Source organism: Hemiscyllium ocellatum, chromosome 3, assembly GCF_020745735.1.
Source record: "Hemiscyllium ocellatum isolate sHemOce1 chromosome 3, sHemOce1.pat.X.cur, whole genome shotgun sequence".
NCBI lineage: Eukaryota > Metazoa > Chordata > Chondrichthyes > Orectolobiformes > Hemiscylliidae > Hemiscyllium > Hemiscyllium ocellatum.
Window position 1 is genome coordinate 138526415 of NC_083403.1, and position 15941 is coordinate 138542355.

Sequence of the window (15941 nt, forward strand, 5' to 3'; positions counted from 1 at the left end):
ATGCAATCCTTTACTCTGCACCTCTGGAATTTTTCAGAGGCCTGTTAGAAAACTGCCAACAGGGTGAGCTCTCCTTTCCTGTTTCTAACCTCAGCCTATACTACCTCAGTAGATGAGTCCTCATCAAACATCCTTTCTGCTACCTTAATACTGTCCTTGACTAACAATGCCATGCCACACCTTCCTCCTTCCCTGGAACCTACAACAACCATTCCTGTCCCTGCTGTATCCATGTCTCTGAAATGGCCGCAACGTCAAAATCCCAAGTGCCTACTCATGCTGCAAGTTCACCCACCTTATTCTGGATGTTGTTACTTTCCTTTATTAATTTTATCTCCATGATGCTGCTGAACCTTTAATCAGATGAGCAAGTAACAAGTATTGCTTTTTGTACTTGATCAAAGATCTTTTCAAATACACAGCCTCAATCAGATTACCCTCTCTATGACTTCGAAGAATGTAATCAAGTTCATTAGGTAGTATTTGCTAATGACAAATCCCTACTGGCAGACATCAACTCATGTCTTTCCAAGAAACAGGTTTCCTCTTCCATACTTGCCCCATTCTCTCAGTAAGCTAGGATGCATCCCATCTGTTGACGTTTCTGCTTTTAGTTGTTGTTAGTCTTTTAGGTAGATCTGCTTTTACCCTATCCACTTCCTCTATTCCCCCCTTACTATGACATTGACAACCTCCTCTTGTAATATTCTTTTAATTTCTCCACAACTAAAGCATTTTCTTGTCAGAGTTGGCTCTAATCTTCCTTTAGCTATCATTTTACCACTTATGAATTTAATGTTTCTTTTCAACTTTGCCAAATGTTAAGTCTCGTAAATTAAAATCTTCACACAAAAAATGCTACATTGTTGGGTAACATGGTTCCTTTATTAACAGAAATATGTTTCCTACAGGTTCGATCTGTGAATGAGATGAATCATGACTTTCAAGCTCTTGCACTGGAGGGCCGGGGAATGGGAGAAGTAAGTTGGCTAAAATGTGATATTGTTATGAATTGCAGGCTTGACTCTGAAAAATAATGCACTTGACTTTCACAATACTATTTGCACTAGGTGGACACAGAGCTGAGTACTCATATCCTAAGTAAAATTCTGCCTTTGTTCCATACTAATGATTTTTAAAATGGCTTTGGAACTTCATAGAGATAATCATTTCAAAATGGAATATTTATTTTGTTTTTGTAGTTCATGATATTTCAAAGTGATATTTAACCCTTTCAACAAGTGGTTAAGTATTTAGAGTAAATAGGAAACCTGAAGAATACAATATCTTGAATTTTTATGACCGCTTTTAAGTAGGAAAAGGTACATGGCAGAACATCGCTATAGTACTACAGGGCCGTAATGCTCTCTCTTATTAGAGAGAGTTGACGAGTGGTAATTTAAGCTCTGGGTTATCGCACCTCAGGAGAGGGGAGAGATTGAGGACGAGTGTCCCTCATAGTAGCCTCAGCTAGTATGGCAATTGAACCCATGCTTTTGGCATCACCCTGCATTGCAAACCAGGCATCCCACCAACTGAGCTAACTGACCCCATCTTCAAATGTAATCGCTTAAAGAAAAAGACATTATTGGAGTGACCTTGAGGCTTGGCCAATGACTTGTACAAAAAGAGAATTATAAGAAAGTAGAGAAAACAAGTTTTGGAATTCTTTTTCATCCTTGGGCAAGGAAGACCAGAAAAACAGTCATGCCAAGTGAGAGAGTGAAAATGTTACATTATGTAAGGGTCTGCTGAGGGAGTAGTTACGCAGGTCACAGCTGCCATTTCTACCAGCTGCAGACAGAGGCAGACAGAATTGGGTAAGTGATATTTGTGGTGAATACTATGTAGACACAATCAAATGAATACAGAGAGAATAGCAAAGTTGGCGGTATGTCTGTGAATGTTGATATCTTGGTTTATATGGAAGTGGTTGTTAAGGAAGGTGGAGGGAGAGAGAGTGTTGAGTTCAAAGAATCAAAAACCTGAGCCAGAGATGGACAGGATGCTTTGATTTGAAGAATATGGCCTAGATTTTTTGCCAGATGGATACAACCCCTTTCTCACAGCAAAAATGATGGAAGACATCAGCAATCCTAAGTCCGGCCCCACGATATTTTTCATGTTTGTGGGGGTGGGATTGGCTAGTTCATATTTCATGTATGTTTATTTTGCGGAGGCAGTTGGCCATTTAAGTAATCAGATGCTGAATGAAATTTCAGACTCCTTTGTATACAGAACCTGGAGTGTGGATGTCAAATGTTTCTTTTGGATTGACCGTGCAAGCTTTAGACAGATGAGACACCCCTGTGCAGATGGTCCCCGGCATGGGGGAAATGGTGGTAGATGGGGTAGGTAGGTAGGTGGTGGTGGTCAGCAATCCTTTTGGTATGTGGTAGCTTGCAGTTTGTCATTGTAAATTGTGCATAAAATTTGCAAAACACTTCAATACTGCAGAGACATGTTGACTTGTCAACATATGCAGCACCTTTTGCAAAAGTGTGTATTCTGCAAAATAGAGCTTTTAAGTAGCATACTTTACTTTTGTCCTTTCGTGCATGGGTACTTTTGAATATGAAGATAGTTGGCTTGATAGGTAAAGTTGGAAATGAATTGAGTAGACGTAGGCAGTTAAGTTGCCCTTGGACTACGATCAGCCATAGGGAATGGGTAGAGAGGAAGTGTGCACAAAAACTATACAAAAGCAGTGTTTAACTAAGACGGATATTAGTGTTATACGTTCATAAGTTTTGTTTTCAGAGAGAATCTGGGGTTCCTGAAGTTCCTCTGGCATTTCATCTAAATGTTTTTCAGTTCCAAACATCAAGAAGTACGATCTAAGATTTTGGATGTTAAATCATCTTTTGATATCAACAGGCAAGCTAGGGAAATAATTAACTGATATTTGTTTGTTATCTTGCATGCAGTTGATTATTTTATCTTGCTGTACCATAGAGTCATAGAGATGTACAGCATGGAAACAGACCCTTCGGTCCAACCCGTCCATGCCGACCAGATATCCCAACCCATTCTAGTCCCACCGACCAGCACTCGGCCCATATCCCTCCAAACCCTTCCTATTCATATACCAATCCAAATGCCTCTTAAATGTTGCAATTGTACCAGCTTCCACCACATCCTCTGGCAGCTTATTCCATACGCGTACCACCCTCTGCGTGAAAAAGTTGCCCCTTAGGTCTCTCTTATATCTTTCCCCTCTCACCCTAAACCTATGCCTTCTAGTTCTGGACTCACCGACCCCAGGAAAAAGACTTTGTCTATTTACCCTATCCACGCCCCTCATGATTTTATAAACCTCTATAAGGTTGTCCCTCAGCCTCCGCGCTCCAGGGAAAACAGCCCCAGCTTGTTCAGCCTCTCCCTGTAGCTCAAATCCGGCAACCATGGCAACATCCTTGGAAATCTTTTCTGAACTCTTTCAAGTTTCACAACATCTTGTCGCTAGGAAGGAGACCAGAATTGCACGCAATATTCCAACAGTGGCCTAACCAATGTCCTCTACAGCCGCAGCGTGACCTCCCAACTCCTGTACTCAATACTCCGACCAGTAAAGGAAAGCATACCAAACGCCACCTTCACTATCCTATCTACGTGTGACTCCACTTTCAAGGAGCTATGAACCTGCACTTCAGGGTCCCTTTGTTCAGCAACACTCCCTAGGACCTTACCATTAAGTGTATAAGTCCTGCTAAAATTTGCTTTCCCAAAATGCAGCACCTCTCATTTATCTGAATTAAACTCCATCTGCCACTTCTCAGCCCATTGGCCCATCTGGTCTAGATCCTGTTGAAATCTGAGGTAACCCACTTCGCTGTCCACCACTCCTCCAATTTTGGTGTCATCTGCAAACTTACTAACTGTGCCTCTTATGCTCGCATCCAAAACATTTATATAAATGACAAAAAGTAGAGGGCCCAGCATCGATCCTTGTGGCACTCCACTGGTCACAGGCCTCCAGTCTGAAAAACAACCTCCACCACTACCCTCTGTCTTCTCCCTTTGAGTCGGTTCTGTATCCAAATGGCTAGTTCTCCCTGTATTCCATGAGATCAAACCTTGCTAATCAATCTCCCGTGGGAACCTTGTCGAACGCCTTACTGAAGTCCATATAGATCACATCTGCCCTCATCAATCCTCTTTGTTACTACTTCAAAAAACTCAATCAAGTTTGTGAGACATGATTTCCCACGCACAAAGCCATGTTGACTATCCCTGATCAGGCCTTGCCTTTCCAAATACATGTACATCCTGTCCCTCAGGATTCCTTCCACCAACTTGTCCACCACTGAGGTCAGGCTCACCGATCTGTAGTTGCCTGGCTTGTCTTTACCACCATTCTTAAACAGTGGCACCTCATTTGCCAACCTCCAGTCTTCTGGCACCTCACCTGTGGCTATCGATGATAAAAATATCTCAGCAAGAGGCCCAGCAATCGCTTCTCTAGCTTCCTACAGAGTTCTCGGGTATACCTGATCAGGTCCTGGGGATTTATCCACCTTTAACTGTTTCAAGACATCCAGCACTTCCTCCTCTGTAATCTGGACATTTCGCAAGATGTCACTATCTATTTCCCTACAGTCTATATCTTCCATATCCTTTTCCACAATAAACACTGATGCAAAATATTCATTTAGTATCTCCCCCCCTTTCTGTGACACCACACAAAGGCCGCCTTGCTGATCTTTGAAGGGCCCTATTCTCTCCCTAGTTACCCTTTTGTCCTTAATATATTTGTAAAAACCTTTTGGATTCTCCTTAATTCTATTTGCCAAAGCTGTCTCATGTCCCCGTTTTGCCCTCCTGATTTCCCTCTTAAGTATACACCTATTTCCTTTACACTCTTCTAAGGATTGGCTTGATCTATCCTGTCTATACCTGACATAGGCTTCCTCCTTTTTCTTAATCAAACCCTCAATTTCTTTAGTCATCCAGCATTCCCTGGACCTACCAACCTTCCCTTACACCCTGACAGGAATATACTTTCTCTGGATTCTTGCTATCTTATTTCTGAAAGCTTCCTATTTTCCAGCTGTCCCTTTACCTGCGAACATTTGCCTCCAATCAGCTTTTGAAAGTTCTTGCCTAATACCGTCAAAATTGGCCTTTCTCCAATTTACAACTTCAACTTTTAGATCTGGTCTATCTTTTTCCATCACTATTTTAAAACGAATAGAATTATGGTCACTGGCCCCAAAGTGCTCCCCCACTGACCTTAGTCACCTGTCCTGCCTTATTTCCCAAGAATAGGTGAAGATTTGCACCTTCTCTAGTAGGTACATCCACATGCTGAAAAAGAAGATTGTCTTGTACACACTTAAGAAATTCCTCTCCATCTGAACTTTATCACTATGGCAGTCCCAGTAGATGTTTGGAAAGTTAAAATCCCCTACCATAACTACCCTATTATTCTTACACATAACTGAGATCTCCTTACAAGTTTGTTTCTCAATTTCCCTCTGACTATTGGGGGAGTCTATAATACTATCCCAATAAGGTGATCATCCCTTTATTATATCTCAGTTCCTCCCAAATAAGTTCCCTGGATGTATTTCCAGAAATATCCTCGCTCAGCACAGCTGTAATGCTATCCCTTATCAAAAATGCCACTCCCCCATCTCTCTTGCCTCCCTTTCTTTCCTTTCTTAACATTTGTATCCTGGAACATTAAGCTGCCAAGTCCTGCCCATCCCTGAGCCATGTTTCTGTAATTGCTATGATATCCCAGTCCCATGTTCCTAACCATGCCCTGAGTTCATCTGCCTTCTCTGTTAGGCCCCTTGCATTGAAATAAATGCAATTTAATTTATTAGTCCTACCTTGTCCTTGCCTGCCCTGACTGACTCACATCTGTTCTCAGCTGTACCTGTCTCAGATTGATCTCTTTCCTCACTATCTCCCTGGGTCCCACCCCCCACCTTACTAGTTTAAATCCTCCCAAGCAGTTCTAGCAAATTTCCCTGCCAGTACATTAGTCTCCTTCCAATTTAGGTGTAATTTGTCCTTCTTGTACAGGTCACTTATACCCCAAAAGAGATTCCAATGATCCAAAAATGTGAATCCTTCTCCCATACACCAGCTCCTCAGCCATGCATTCATCTGCTCTATCCTCCAATTCCTGTCCTCACTAGCTTATAGCACTGGGAGTAATTCAGATATTACTACCCTTGAGGACCTTTTTAAATTTCTGCCTAATTCTCGCTAATCTCCCTTCAGAATCTCAACCTTTTCCTTTCCTGTGTCGTTGGTTCCAATGTGTACAATGACCTGCTGGCCCCTCTCCCCGTGAGAACATTCTGCACCCTCTCTGAGACCAGCTTGACCCTGGCACCAAGGAAACTACACAACATTCTGCTTTTTCTCTGCTGGCCACAGAAACGTCTGTCTTTACCTCAGACTACAGAATCCCCTAACACGATTGATCTTTTTGCCTATTAACTTAATGCAAAAGTTCATCTCCTGTTATTTTGATGTATTCCTAATATAGTATCTAATTATGTTGTGTTAGTTTGTTTGGGTTGGCTGTGAGGAAACTACAGTACCAAGCTGCCAGTCGCAAAATGTTGCAAAATTATCAGGAAAAAGAAATTTGCATTTTTAGTTCTTGAAGTTCTTTAAAGCTCAGTTTTAAATTCCGTTTGATGGATAATGTCATTTTGTAGGCCTTAGTTATTGATGTTATGGTTGAAATCCTTAAGTTTGAAGTGTATTAGCTCTGAATGTAATAGCCTGGTAATTTTGCTGCCCCTTAGTAACAGAACTGAGAGGTTTATTTTTACATGCAATTCATCCATTAGCTTAAATGTCAGAAAAGAAGATAAATAAATTGGATTATTATGATCATCCGAAATGCTAATATAGCATTGAACATGGCTGCTTCTACCACTACCCCTTTGGGAGACCTTTGTCTGGCATGAAATTTCTCGGGTCACTTGCCCTGAAGTTCCACTGTGCAAGCTGCATACTTATCATGACATATTCCATTGCATTATTCAAAGGGAAGCAAAACGTTCTGCCAGTGTCTGAGCCAATATTTATTACTCGTGTCTCACGCTTAAACCATACAATCTGACCATTTGTCACATTCTAGTTTGTGGGGTTTTCTATTTACAGATTGACTGCCACATTTTCTAAACTTTTGAATTTGTTCATGGCACGTGAGCATCACCGACTAGGTCAGCATTTATTGCCCATCCCTAATTAACCTTGAGAAGGTGGTAGTGAACGACTTTCTTAAAGCAATCGCTGTGAGGTAGGAAAACCCACAATGCTGTTACAGTTTTGACTTAGTGACATTAAAGCAACAGAGGTCTAATTCCAAGTCAGGATAGTATATGGCTTGGTGGTGAAGTTGTCATGCACTTGCTACAACTCGAGCCTTTTAGGTTTTAGAAGTCACGGATTTGGAAGGTTGCTCTTAGAAGAACTTTGAGTTACGGCTGCGCATCCTGTTGTCAGTACACATTACTTCACTGTTGAAGGCATGGATAAGGTGCCAATCAAGTGGGCTGCTTTGCTTTGGATGTTGTCAAGTTTTGTTGGCTCTACAAATCAACAGTTTTCTATTACACTCCTGACCTGAGTTTTTGCAGATGGTGGACAGGCTTTTGGGAGTCAGGAAGTGAGTTCCTTGTTACAGAATTGTTTGTCTGTAACTGGCTATTGAAAACAGTATTTAGATCCAGTTGTTGGTCCAGTTCAGTTTCTAGTCAGTGCTAAACCTCCAGGGTGTTGATAGTGGGGACTTTATCAATGGTAATGGTATTGAATATCAAGTAGTGATGAATAGATTTTGTTGAGATTTTCTACATCTCGATATTGACCACTCTTCAGGAGTATTTGATTGTTTATAAAGCACTTTGAAATATCCTGAAGATATGAAAGTTTGTCTTTACTGGAGGCATTAGTAATATCTTGGAAACTGGTAATTACGTAGCAGTCTCCTGTGATTTTTGTTTAATCATTTAAAATTATTACGGGAATAACTGAGAGATGCCATCTTTCGTGTAGATATTTCTGGGATGGGAAACATCTTGATCAGTAGTTCTCGAAGTGTCGTATGGTCCTCTGGGTGAGCTAGTCCAAAATGCAAATCCCTGAAGCTGGTGTTCAGCAAGAAATGTTTGATGGGCCACCATCCGCCTGTTTTTTAGGTCAAAGCCAGTTATGAGTGTCTGCTCCAAGTGAGTGAGTATCCTGGACTCATCCATGGAGCTGCAAAACTTTTACAGCCATTTCCAGCAACATAGAGTTGTGAGTTTGAACTTTTAAGCATTTGGTGCTTACTTAGAAGAGTGAGAACTGGCAAAACATGAAGCCCAGCTTTGAAGCGCATGTCACTGTACTGGTGTTTCATCGAAAGTAATGTCATTTTTAATATTCATTATGAGGAACTTGTTTTGCAGAGGCAAGCGAAAGGACTGGTAGATTGCATGCAGGGGTTTTTTCCCCTACCTAAGTGATCTATGGGTGGAAAGGTTTGAGGGCATCTTATATAACATTTGATTTAAATTTTATTATAGCGTGTCATTTTGGGCTGTAACTTTCTTTTTTTTGCTGCTTTTTGTAAGCATTAGCGAGTTTGTATTATGAAATGGATAATTCTTCCTACATGGTTAATTTATTCTGTTTCTTAATTGCATTTCATGCAAACTTTAGTAAGCACATAGATTTTGAGTTCAATTTTAGTAAAGTCTGTGTGGTGTATGAATAGGCCGCGGAGTCTTGTGACGCCTCCAAATCTCTCCCAGTATCAGTTGCAATTTTTTGCAGTTTTCCAGCTAAGCAATTTGGGCACAATTAGAGGCATACAGTCTCTGGTCACTTAACAGGACTTGATTTTAGATAATTTTACTGCCCCAGACTATTACTTAATATACATAAAGCAATCAGTTTTCTAGCAACTTTAATGCAGACTAAATCAATGCTGTGCCAAGACTGAACAGAAGAAGATGTATAAACATCTTGATGACAACAATACTTGTAATGATCCATCTTTAACAATGGAAGGACTTTGCTATGATGTTTGTAACCTGATTATCATAATGTTTGTTCGGGAAGGTGGTTGGGGATGGGAAGGTAAGTTATTTGAAATTGAAATAACCTCCCATCCGGTTCTCAGACTCCTTTCCCAGTACCCTCTCCTCCCTTCCATTCCTCATGATGCACCCTCCTTCCAGCTACTAACCAGATTCATTCCTTCCATTGATCAACCAGGTTGTACCTTCTGTCGTTGTTCATCTATCCCTACTTCAACCAACCCCCCCCTACTACTTGGACTCACTCCCATTCCTGAAGAAGGGTTGCACCCAAAAGGTTGACTTCTCCACCACCTGATGTACATGATTTAATGTGTTCTTGCAGCCATCTGCTTGTCTGCCTTCGATTCTAGCATCTGCAGTTTTTTTTATCTGTAATTATAATTGTAGTTTCTGGGACGTTGTTGTAATTTCTATCTCATTTCCACTTTGAGGTGGTGATTTGTCTTACAGGATTACTTTATTCTTGAAAGAATATATTCTTCAATCTGTCTTCTACTTGTGTATGGAAAAATGTGGTGCTGGAAAAGCACAGCAGGTCAGGCAGCATCAGAGGAGCAGGAGAATTGATGTTTCGGGCATAAGCCCTTGATTAGATTAGATTAGATTCCCTACAGTATGGAAACAGGCCCTTTGGCCCAACTAGTCCACACTGATCCTCTGAAGAGTAACCCACCCAAACCCATCCCCCTATATTTGCCCCTAGCTAATGTACCTAACACTATGGGCAGTTTAGCATGGCCAATTCACCTGACCTGCACATCTTTGGATTGTGGGAGGAAACCCACGCAGACACTGGCAGAATTTGCAAACTCCGCATAGACACTCGCCCGAGGCTGGGATCGAACCCACGTCCCCGATGCTGTGAGGTAACAGTGCTAACCACTGAGCCCCCATGCCGCCCTTGGATGTGAACATAGATGGTATAGTTAGTAAGTTTGCAAATGACACCAAAATTGGAGATGTAGTGGACAGCAAAGGAGGTTAATGGGAGTGCAGTGAAATCTTGATCAGATGGGCCAATGAGCTGAGGAGTAGCAGATGGAGAGTTTGATCAAGATCCCATTGCACTCCCATTAATCTCCTTTGCTGTCCACTACACCTCCAATTTTGTTGTCATGTGCAAACTTACTAACTATACATCCTATATTCACATCCAAGTCAATTATATAAATGATGAAACATAGTGGACCCAGCATGGATCCTTGTGGCACTCCACTGGTCACAGGCTGAAAAACAACCCTCCACCACCAACTTCTGTCTTCTACATTCAAACCAGTTCTGTATCCAGATGGCTAGTTCTCCCTGTATTCCATGAGATCTAACTTTGTGAACCAGTCTCCCATGGGGAACCTTGTTGAACACCTTACTGAAGTCCATATCGATCATTATCTAATTATCTGAAGTACTGTTAAGAATGTATATAGACCAGTCCCTAAGTGGTCAGGTTTTTATTCCACCAAGCTCTCCTGCGACAAAGGGTTTCATTAAAGATTGTTTAGTAATAGGAGGCTCTGGGATTAACCTCACAATTTCCTGCCATCGAATGCAAATATCATAATATTTGCTTTCTATCCCAATAGAATACAAGATTTACATCAAACAAACAACTTATTATTGTCAAAGGAAGAAAATGCTCGGTCTGATTTTAATTTCAGAAATAAATGTTAGCAGATTTGATCAAGGGACTGCGAATCCTTTCTATTGCATTTACCTGGAAAATATTAGCATAGTCTACTTATGAAGTGACAAAAATCTTAAATTGCAGATAGACTTTCCACACTTTTGTGCAGCTTGTGATTCCTTCACAGATTTTTGAGTCCCTGCTTCCAGTTGAATTCACTTTTTTAAAATACATTTATTGCACTCATCAGGTTGAACGGTTACGGGGATACTTCAGATAATCTAAGTTTGACCACCGTTGAAAAGGTTCAGCTTCCACATAGAGCTAGCAGTCTACCTATCCTTCATTTCTTTTTCTGTATGTAGGCTTTGAAGCTGTATTTTTGGGAATTGAATGCTGCTTCCTTCAATTCAAGAACAGTGGTGCATCCAGAATAAAGCCTTATTTAAGGTAAAATGTTGAAAGGTTATCTTATCTTTGGATCATGCATGACCATCTTGAAAGGGCAGTATCTGAATCTTTCTCATTTGAGAAGATCTTACTGAGGAAGAAATGAAACCTCTATTAGATGCAACTTTATATATTTTTCTGTATGGCTTAGTCTCCCATTCTGTAAGCTTGTCTTGATTCTACTCTTCTAAGTAGAAATATAGCAAGCCATAGAAAAGTCAGTTCACTTTATAGCAGTGCATTTTAATTGCTACCAATGTGAAGATGCTGGGTATTTTTGGGTGTGGGATATCTGGTCAGCATGGAGGGGTTGGACTGAATGGTCTGTTTCCATGCTGTACATCTCTGACTCTAAATGGTTGTTTTCTTCATTTTGAGGAGTTGTAAGGAGACTCTCAGAATTAGAAAGAGTGCATTTCGTAGTTGAGTCCAACATTTTCCTTACACTGTTGTTCCAGTAAGAATTATGATTATTTGTGATAAATATGAGCACTTTCCCTGCTACCACGTCAGCCCTAAACTCTACATTCCAGTAACATAGACTGAGAGCAAAAGTGCCTGTACAGTGAATGTGATGAGATCGGGATCCTAAGCATTCAACAAGGTAAAATCTTTGTAGTTTGATCAACTTAAATATTATTTGTCCAGGATGCAAGTAGTTTGTTGTTCTAATCGTAATATCCTAATGGACAAGAGCACTGAATAAGATTAATAGCCAACAGAAGGAAATATTGTAATATTTCAGTACTGTGATCAAGCAAGAAAGCTGGGAGAGAACTATGAGTCTCTGTACGGGCATTGACTTATCTTCAGTAGACAGTGGGGACTGCAGATGCTGGAGATCAGAGCCGAGAGTGTAGTGCTGGAAAAGCACAGCAGGTCAGGCAGGAGAACCGATGTTTTGGCCATATCAGGAATGAGGCTTGTGGGTCAGGGCTGAGAGATAAATAGGAGGGGCTGGGGTTTGGGGAAAGGTACCTGAAAAGCGATATGTGGATGAAGCTGAAGGTGATAGGTCAGATGAGGGAGTGATGGACAGATCTGGAAGGTGGTGATTAGTTGGAGTCTGGGGCAATGGATAATGTGGGAGAAGAGGAAATGAAGAAGCTGCTGAAATCCACATTTATCCCGTGTTGTTGCAAGGTCCTGAGGCAGAATATGAGGAATTATCCTCCAGGCTTTGGGTGGTAACGATTTGGCGGTGGAGGATGTCCTTGACGGAGGGAGAGTTGAAGTATTCAGCCATGGGGCAGTGGGGTTGGTGGGTGCGGGTGTCCCAGAGATGTTCTCTGAACCAATCTGCAAGAAGGCGTCCTGTCTCCCCGACGTAGAGGAGACCACATTGGGTGCCACGATGCAGCACGTGACATTGGTAGAGGTGCAGGTAAATTTCTGACGGATGTGAAAGGGTCACTTGGGGCCTTAGGCAGAGGTGAGGAGTGCGTGGGCACGGGTTTTGCACTTCCTGCAGTGGCAGGGAACGGTGCCAGGTGTCGGATGTGGGTTGGTGGAGGATGTGCGCCTGATGAGGGAGACGCAGAGGGCATGGTCTTTTCAGAATATAGATGGATTTGGGGAGGGAAATATATCTCTGGTGGGGTCTGTTTGGAGGTGGTGGAAGTGGCAGCCGATGATGCATTGTATGCGGAGGTTGGTAGGGTGGAGGACTGGGGGGTGTTCTGTCTTTATTGTCTTGGGAGAGGTGGGGTTCAAGGGCAGTGGTGCGTGAAGTGGAGGAAATGCACTGGAGGGTATCGTCAACCACGTGGGAAGGGAAGTTGCAATCGTGGAGGAAGGAGGCAGCTGTCTGGGCTCGGTGGGAGGGGGCTGCCTGGGGCTCTGCAGGAGGGGGAGGGGACTGCCTGGGGCTCTGCAGGAGGGGGAGGGGGCCGCCTGCAGCTCGGCGGGAGGGGGAGGGGGCCTGGCGCTCGGTGTGAGGCGGAGGGAGCCAGGCGCTCGGTGTGAGGCGGAGGGGGCCAGGCTTGGGTTCCGTGGAAGAAGTCGGCCCTTCAGCCCTATACCGATCTGTACCTCTGGGAGATAGGCCAATCACCTGAAATAAACCAACAGATTTACATTTTAGTTTTTGTGTTGGTGTATATTTCTCTTTTATAAACTTTTTGTAATTTTGTGTTATTGTGTTTTAAATCTATTTTAGTTAGCCATTAACACTTGAATAAAGGTGTTTTGCAACGCCAAATGATTTAACTTCATTGTCCACTTGGTGTTTTTTGCCTTGACGTTGTGATTAATTTGATTTTTGTCTGTCTTATTTTGTTTGTATTCACTCATGCGATGCTGGGCAAGCATTTATTGCCCCATCCCTGTTCTCGAGGAGATGATAGTGAGCCGCTTCCTTGACCCACTGCATTTCGTTTGCTGAAAGTGAATCCAGGGAGAGTGTTCTAGGATTTTGACCCAGTGATACTGAGGGAATGATATTACATTTCCAAGTTAGAATGGTGAATGGTTTGCAAGAAAACTTGCAGATAATAGTGTTCCAATGTATCTGCTGTTCTTGCCTTTCTATAAAGTAGTAGTTGTGGGTTTGGAAGGAGCTTTCTAAGGTTCTTTGAATTTCTGCTCTGCATCTTATAAATCATATTCACTGCTGTTTATTGAGTTGTGGTGGTGGAGAGTGAGTGTGTTTGTGGGTTTGGTGCGAATCAAGCAGATTGCTTTGTCCTGGGTGGTGTCATGTTTCTTAAGTATTGCTGGAGCTGTACTCATCACTCATCTGACTTATGCTTTGTAGATGGTAGGCAAGCTTTTGGGAGTCAGGAGGTAAGTTTTTCTCTGCAAGGTTTCTAGCCTTTGATCTGCTATTGTAGCCATTTTATATATATGGCTAGTCCAGTTTAGTTTCTGGTTGCAGTGGTTTCTTTTGGTGCTGAATTCCTTACCTTGATCAAGTTTCCATATATTAGGTTTTAAACTGTCCAAAGTTTGCATGCTCAGGTGCTCATTTCACAGTAATAGAAGCAGGAGCAGGCCATGGCTGATTTATCCATTGTTTCAGCTCCTCTTATCTGCATTATGCCCCTTACACTTCATTTCCCAACTGTGTCTTAAATGTATTTAATGAAGCTGCCTCGACTGCTTCCTTGGGCATGGGAATTCCATTGATTCACTTCCCTCTGGAAAAAGCAGTTCCTCCTCATCTCTGTCCTAAATATACTCTCCCATTCTTGAGACCACGTCCCCTAGTCCTAGTCTCACCCACCAGCAGAAGCAACTTTTGGATTAGTGGTGCTGGAAGAGCACAGCAGTTCAGGCAGCATCCGAGGAGCAGCAGAAGCAACTTCCCTGCCTCTACCTTTTCTGTCCTTTTCATAATTGTATATGTTTCTATGAGATCCCTTCCCATTGTTCTAAATTCCAGCAAGCACAGTCCCAAGCGGCTCAACCTCTCCTCATAAGGTAACCCCCCCATCTCTGGAATCAACCTGGTGAACCACCTCTGCACTGCCTCCAACGCCAGTATATCCTTCCTTAAGTAAGGAGACCATAACTCTGCACACTACTCCAGATTTTGACCTCACCAAAACCTTGTACGATTGCAGCAGAGCCTCCCTGCTCTTAAATTCAATCCCTCTAGCAATGAAAGCCAGTATTTCGTTTGCCTCACTGATTACTTGTTGCACCTGCAAATCAACTTTTAGCGATTCAAGTCCAAGCACTCCTTAGGCCCTGCGCACAATAACGTACTGCAGTCTTTCACCATTTACATAATACTCTGGCCTACTGTTTTTAATTCCAAAGTGGATAACCTTATAATTACCAACTTTGTACCCCATCTGCCAGATTGTTGCCCACTCACTCAACCAATCTAAATCTCTGTGCAGATCCTCCATATCCTCTGCACTGTTTGCCTTTCCACTCAATTTGGTGTCATCAGCAAACCTGGATGCATTACACTCTGTCTCCTCTTCCAAACCATTTATATATATCATGGTTGCAGGCCCAATGCCAACCCCTGCGGCACCCCACTCACCACTGATCTCTAACCAGAGAAACACCCATTTATCTCAGTGCACAGGATCATGTGATATAACTGAGGGAATCTACAATGACTGAGTAAACTCAGGAAATCTTAACTGGCTGCTGCAGTGTAATTGAGAGAATTTATATTGGCTGTAATAATGGAACTGACGATTCTCCACTAGACCCTGCAAAGTATCTGATGGAATCTCAACTAGCCACCTGTAATGCAGTGGATGAGGTTGGTACTGTCCCTCCTGGAAAGTAACTGAGCAGATTGCCACTGACACCTTGTAATGTAGCTGAGCGAATAGCCTCCTAATTCGGTAGCGTAACTGGGGAAGCGAAAGACAGCATGCTGTTGTATAACTGAGTTAAATATAAATTGACCACGAGCTTACATATTTGTAGAGTCTGCAGATAACCTACAAATGTAATTGTGTTTGTCGTCTTGAAAGATGTAAAAAAGCATCCCGGAACAGGGGACAGCTTGGCTGCAAAAGAAGGATATGATTTAAACAACCGCAATCTCAAACAAAAGGTATTAGACAAGGTAATTTAATTGAAAGCTGACAAATTCTCTGGATTTCATGGACTGCACCCTAGTATGTTTTAGAAAAAATGTGGTTGCAGGGTTGTGGCTTGTTATCATCCACATTTTTCAATGTTCTGTAAAGATCCTAGTGAATTGGACACTTGTAAATGCAGCACCTGGTATTCCAGAAAAAAAGAGATGGGTTGCAGAGCATTGTGGTAATTAGCTGAACATCTGTCATTAGGGAAGATAATCATTGCACCAAAATACATTTTCATACTCCTATTTCCTGGAT

The 15941-nt window shown here is 42.2% G+C and overlaps 1 protein-coding gene across 5 annotated transcripts in view; it reads left to right on the forward strand.

Annotated features, from left to right (window-relative positions):
- Positions 1-15941, forward strand: part of LOC132834733 (pumilio homolog 2-like) — a 125350-nt gene that overhangs the window by 22910 nt on the left and 86499 nt on the right. For all 5 annotated transcript variants that reach the window (XM_060853702.1, XM_060853712.1, XM_060853719.1 and 2 more), the window contains exon 3: positions 912-980. In XM_060853702.1, coding sequence (XP_060709685.1) covers positions 912-980 — 69 coding nt within the window. The remainder of the gene's footprint in view (positions 1-911; positions 981-15941) is intronic.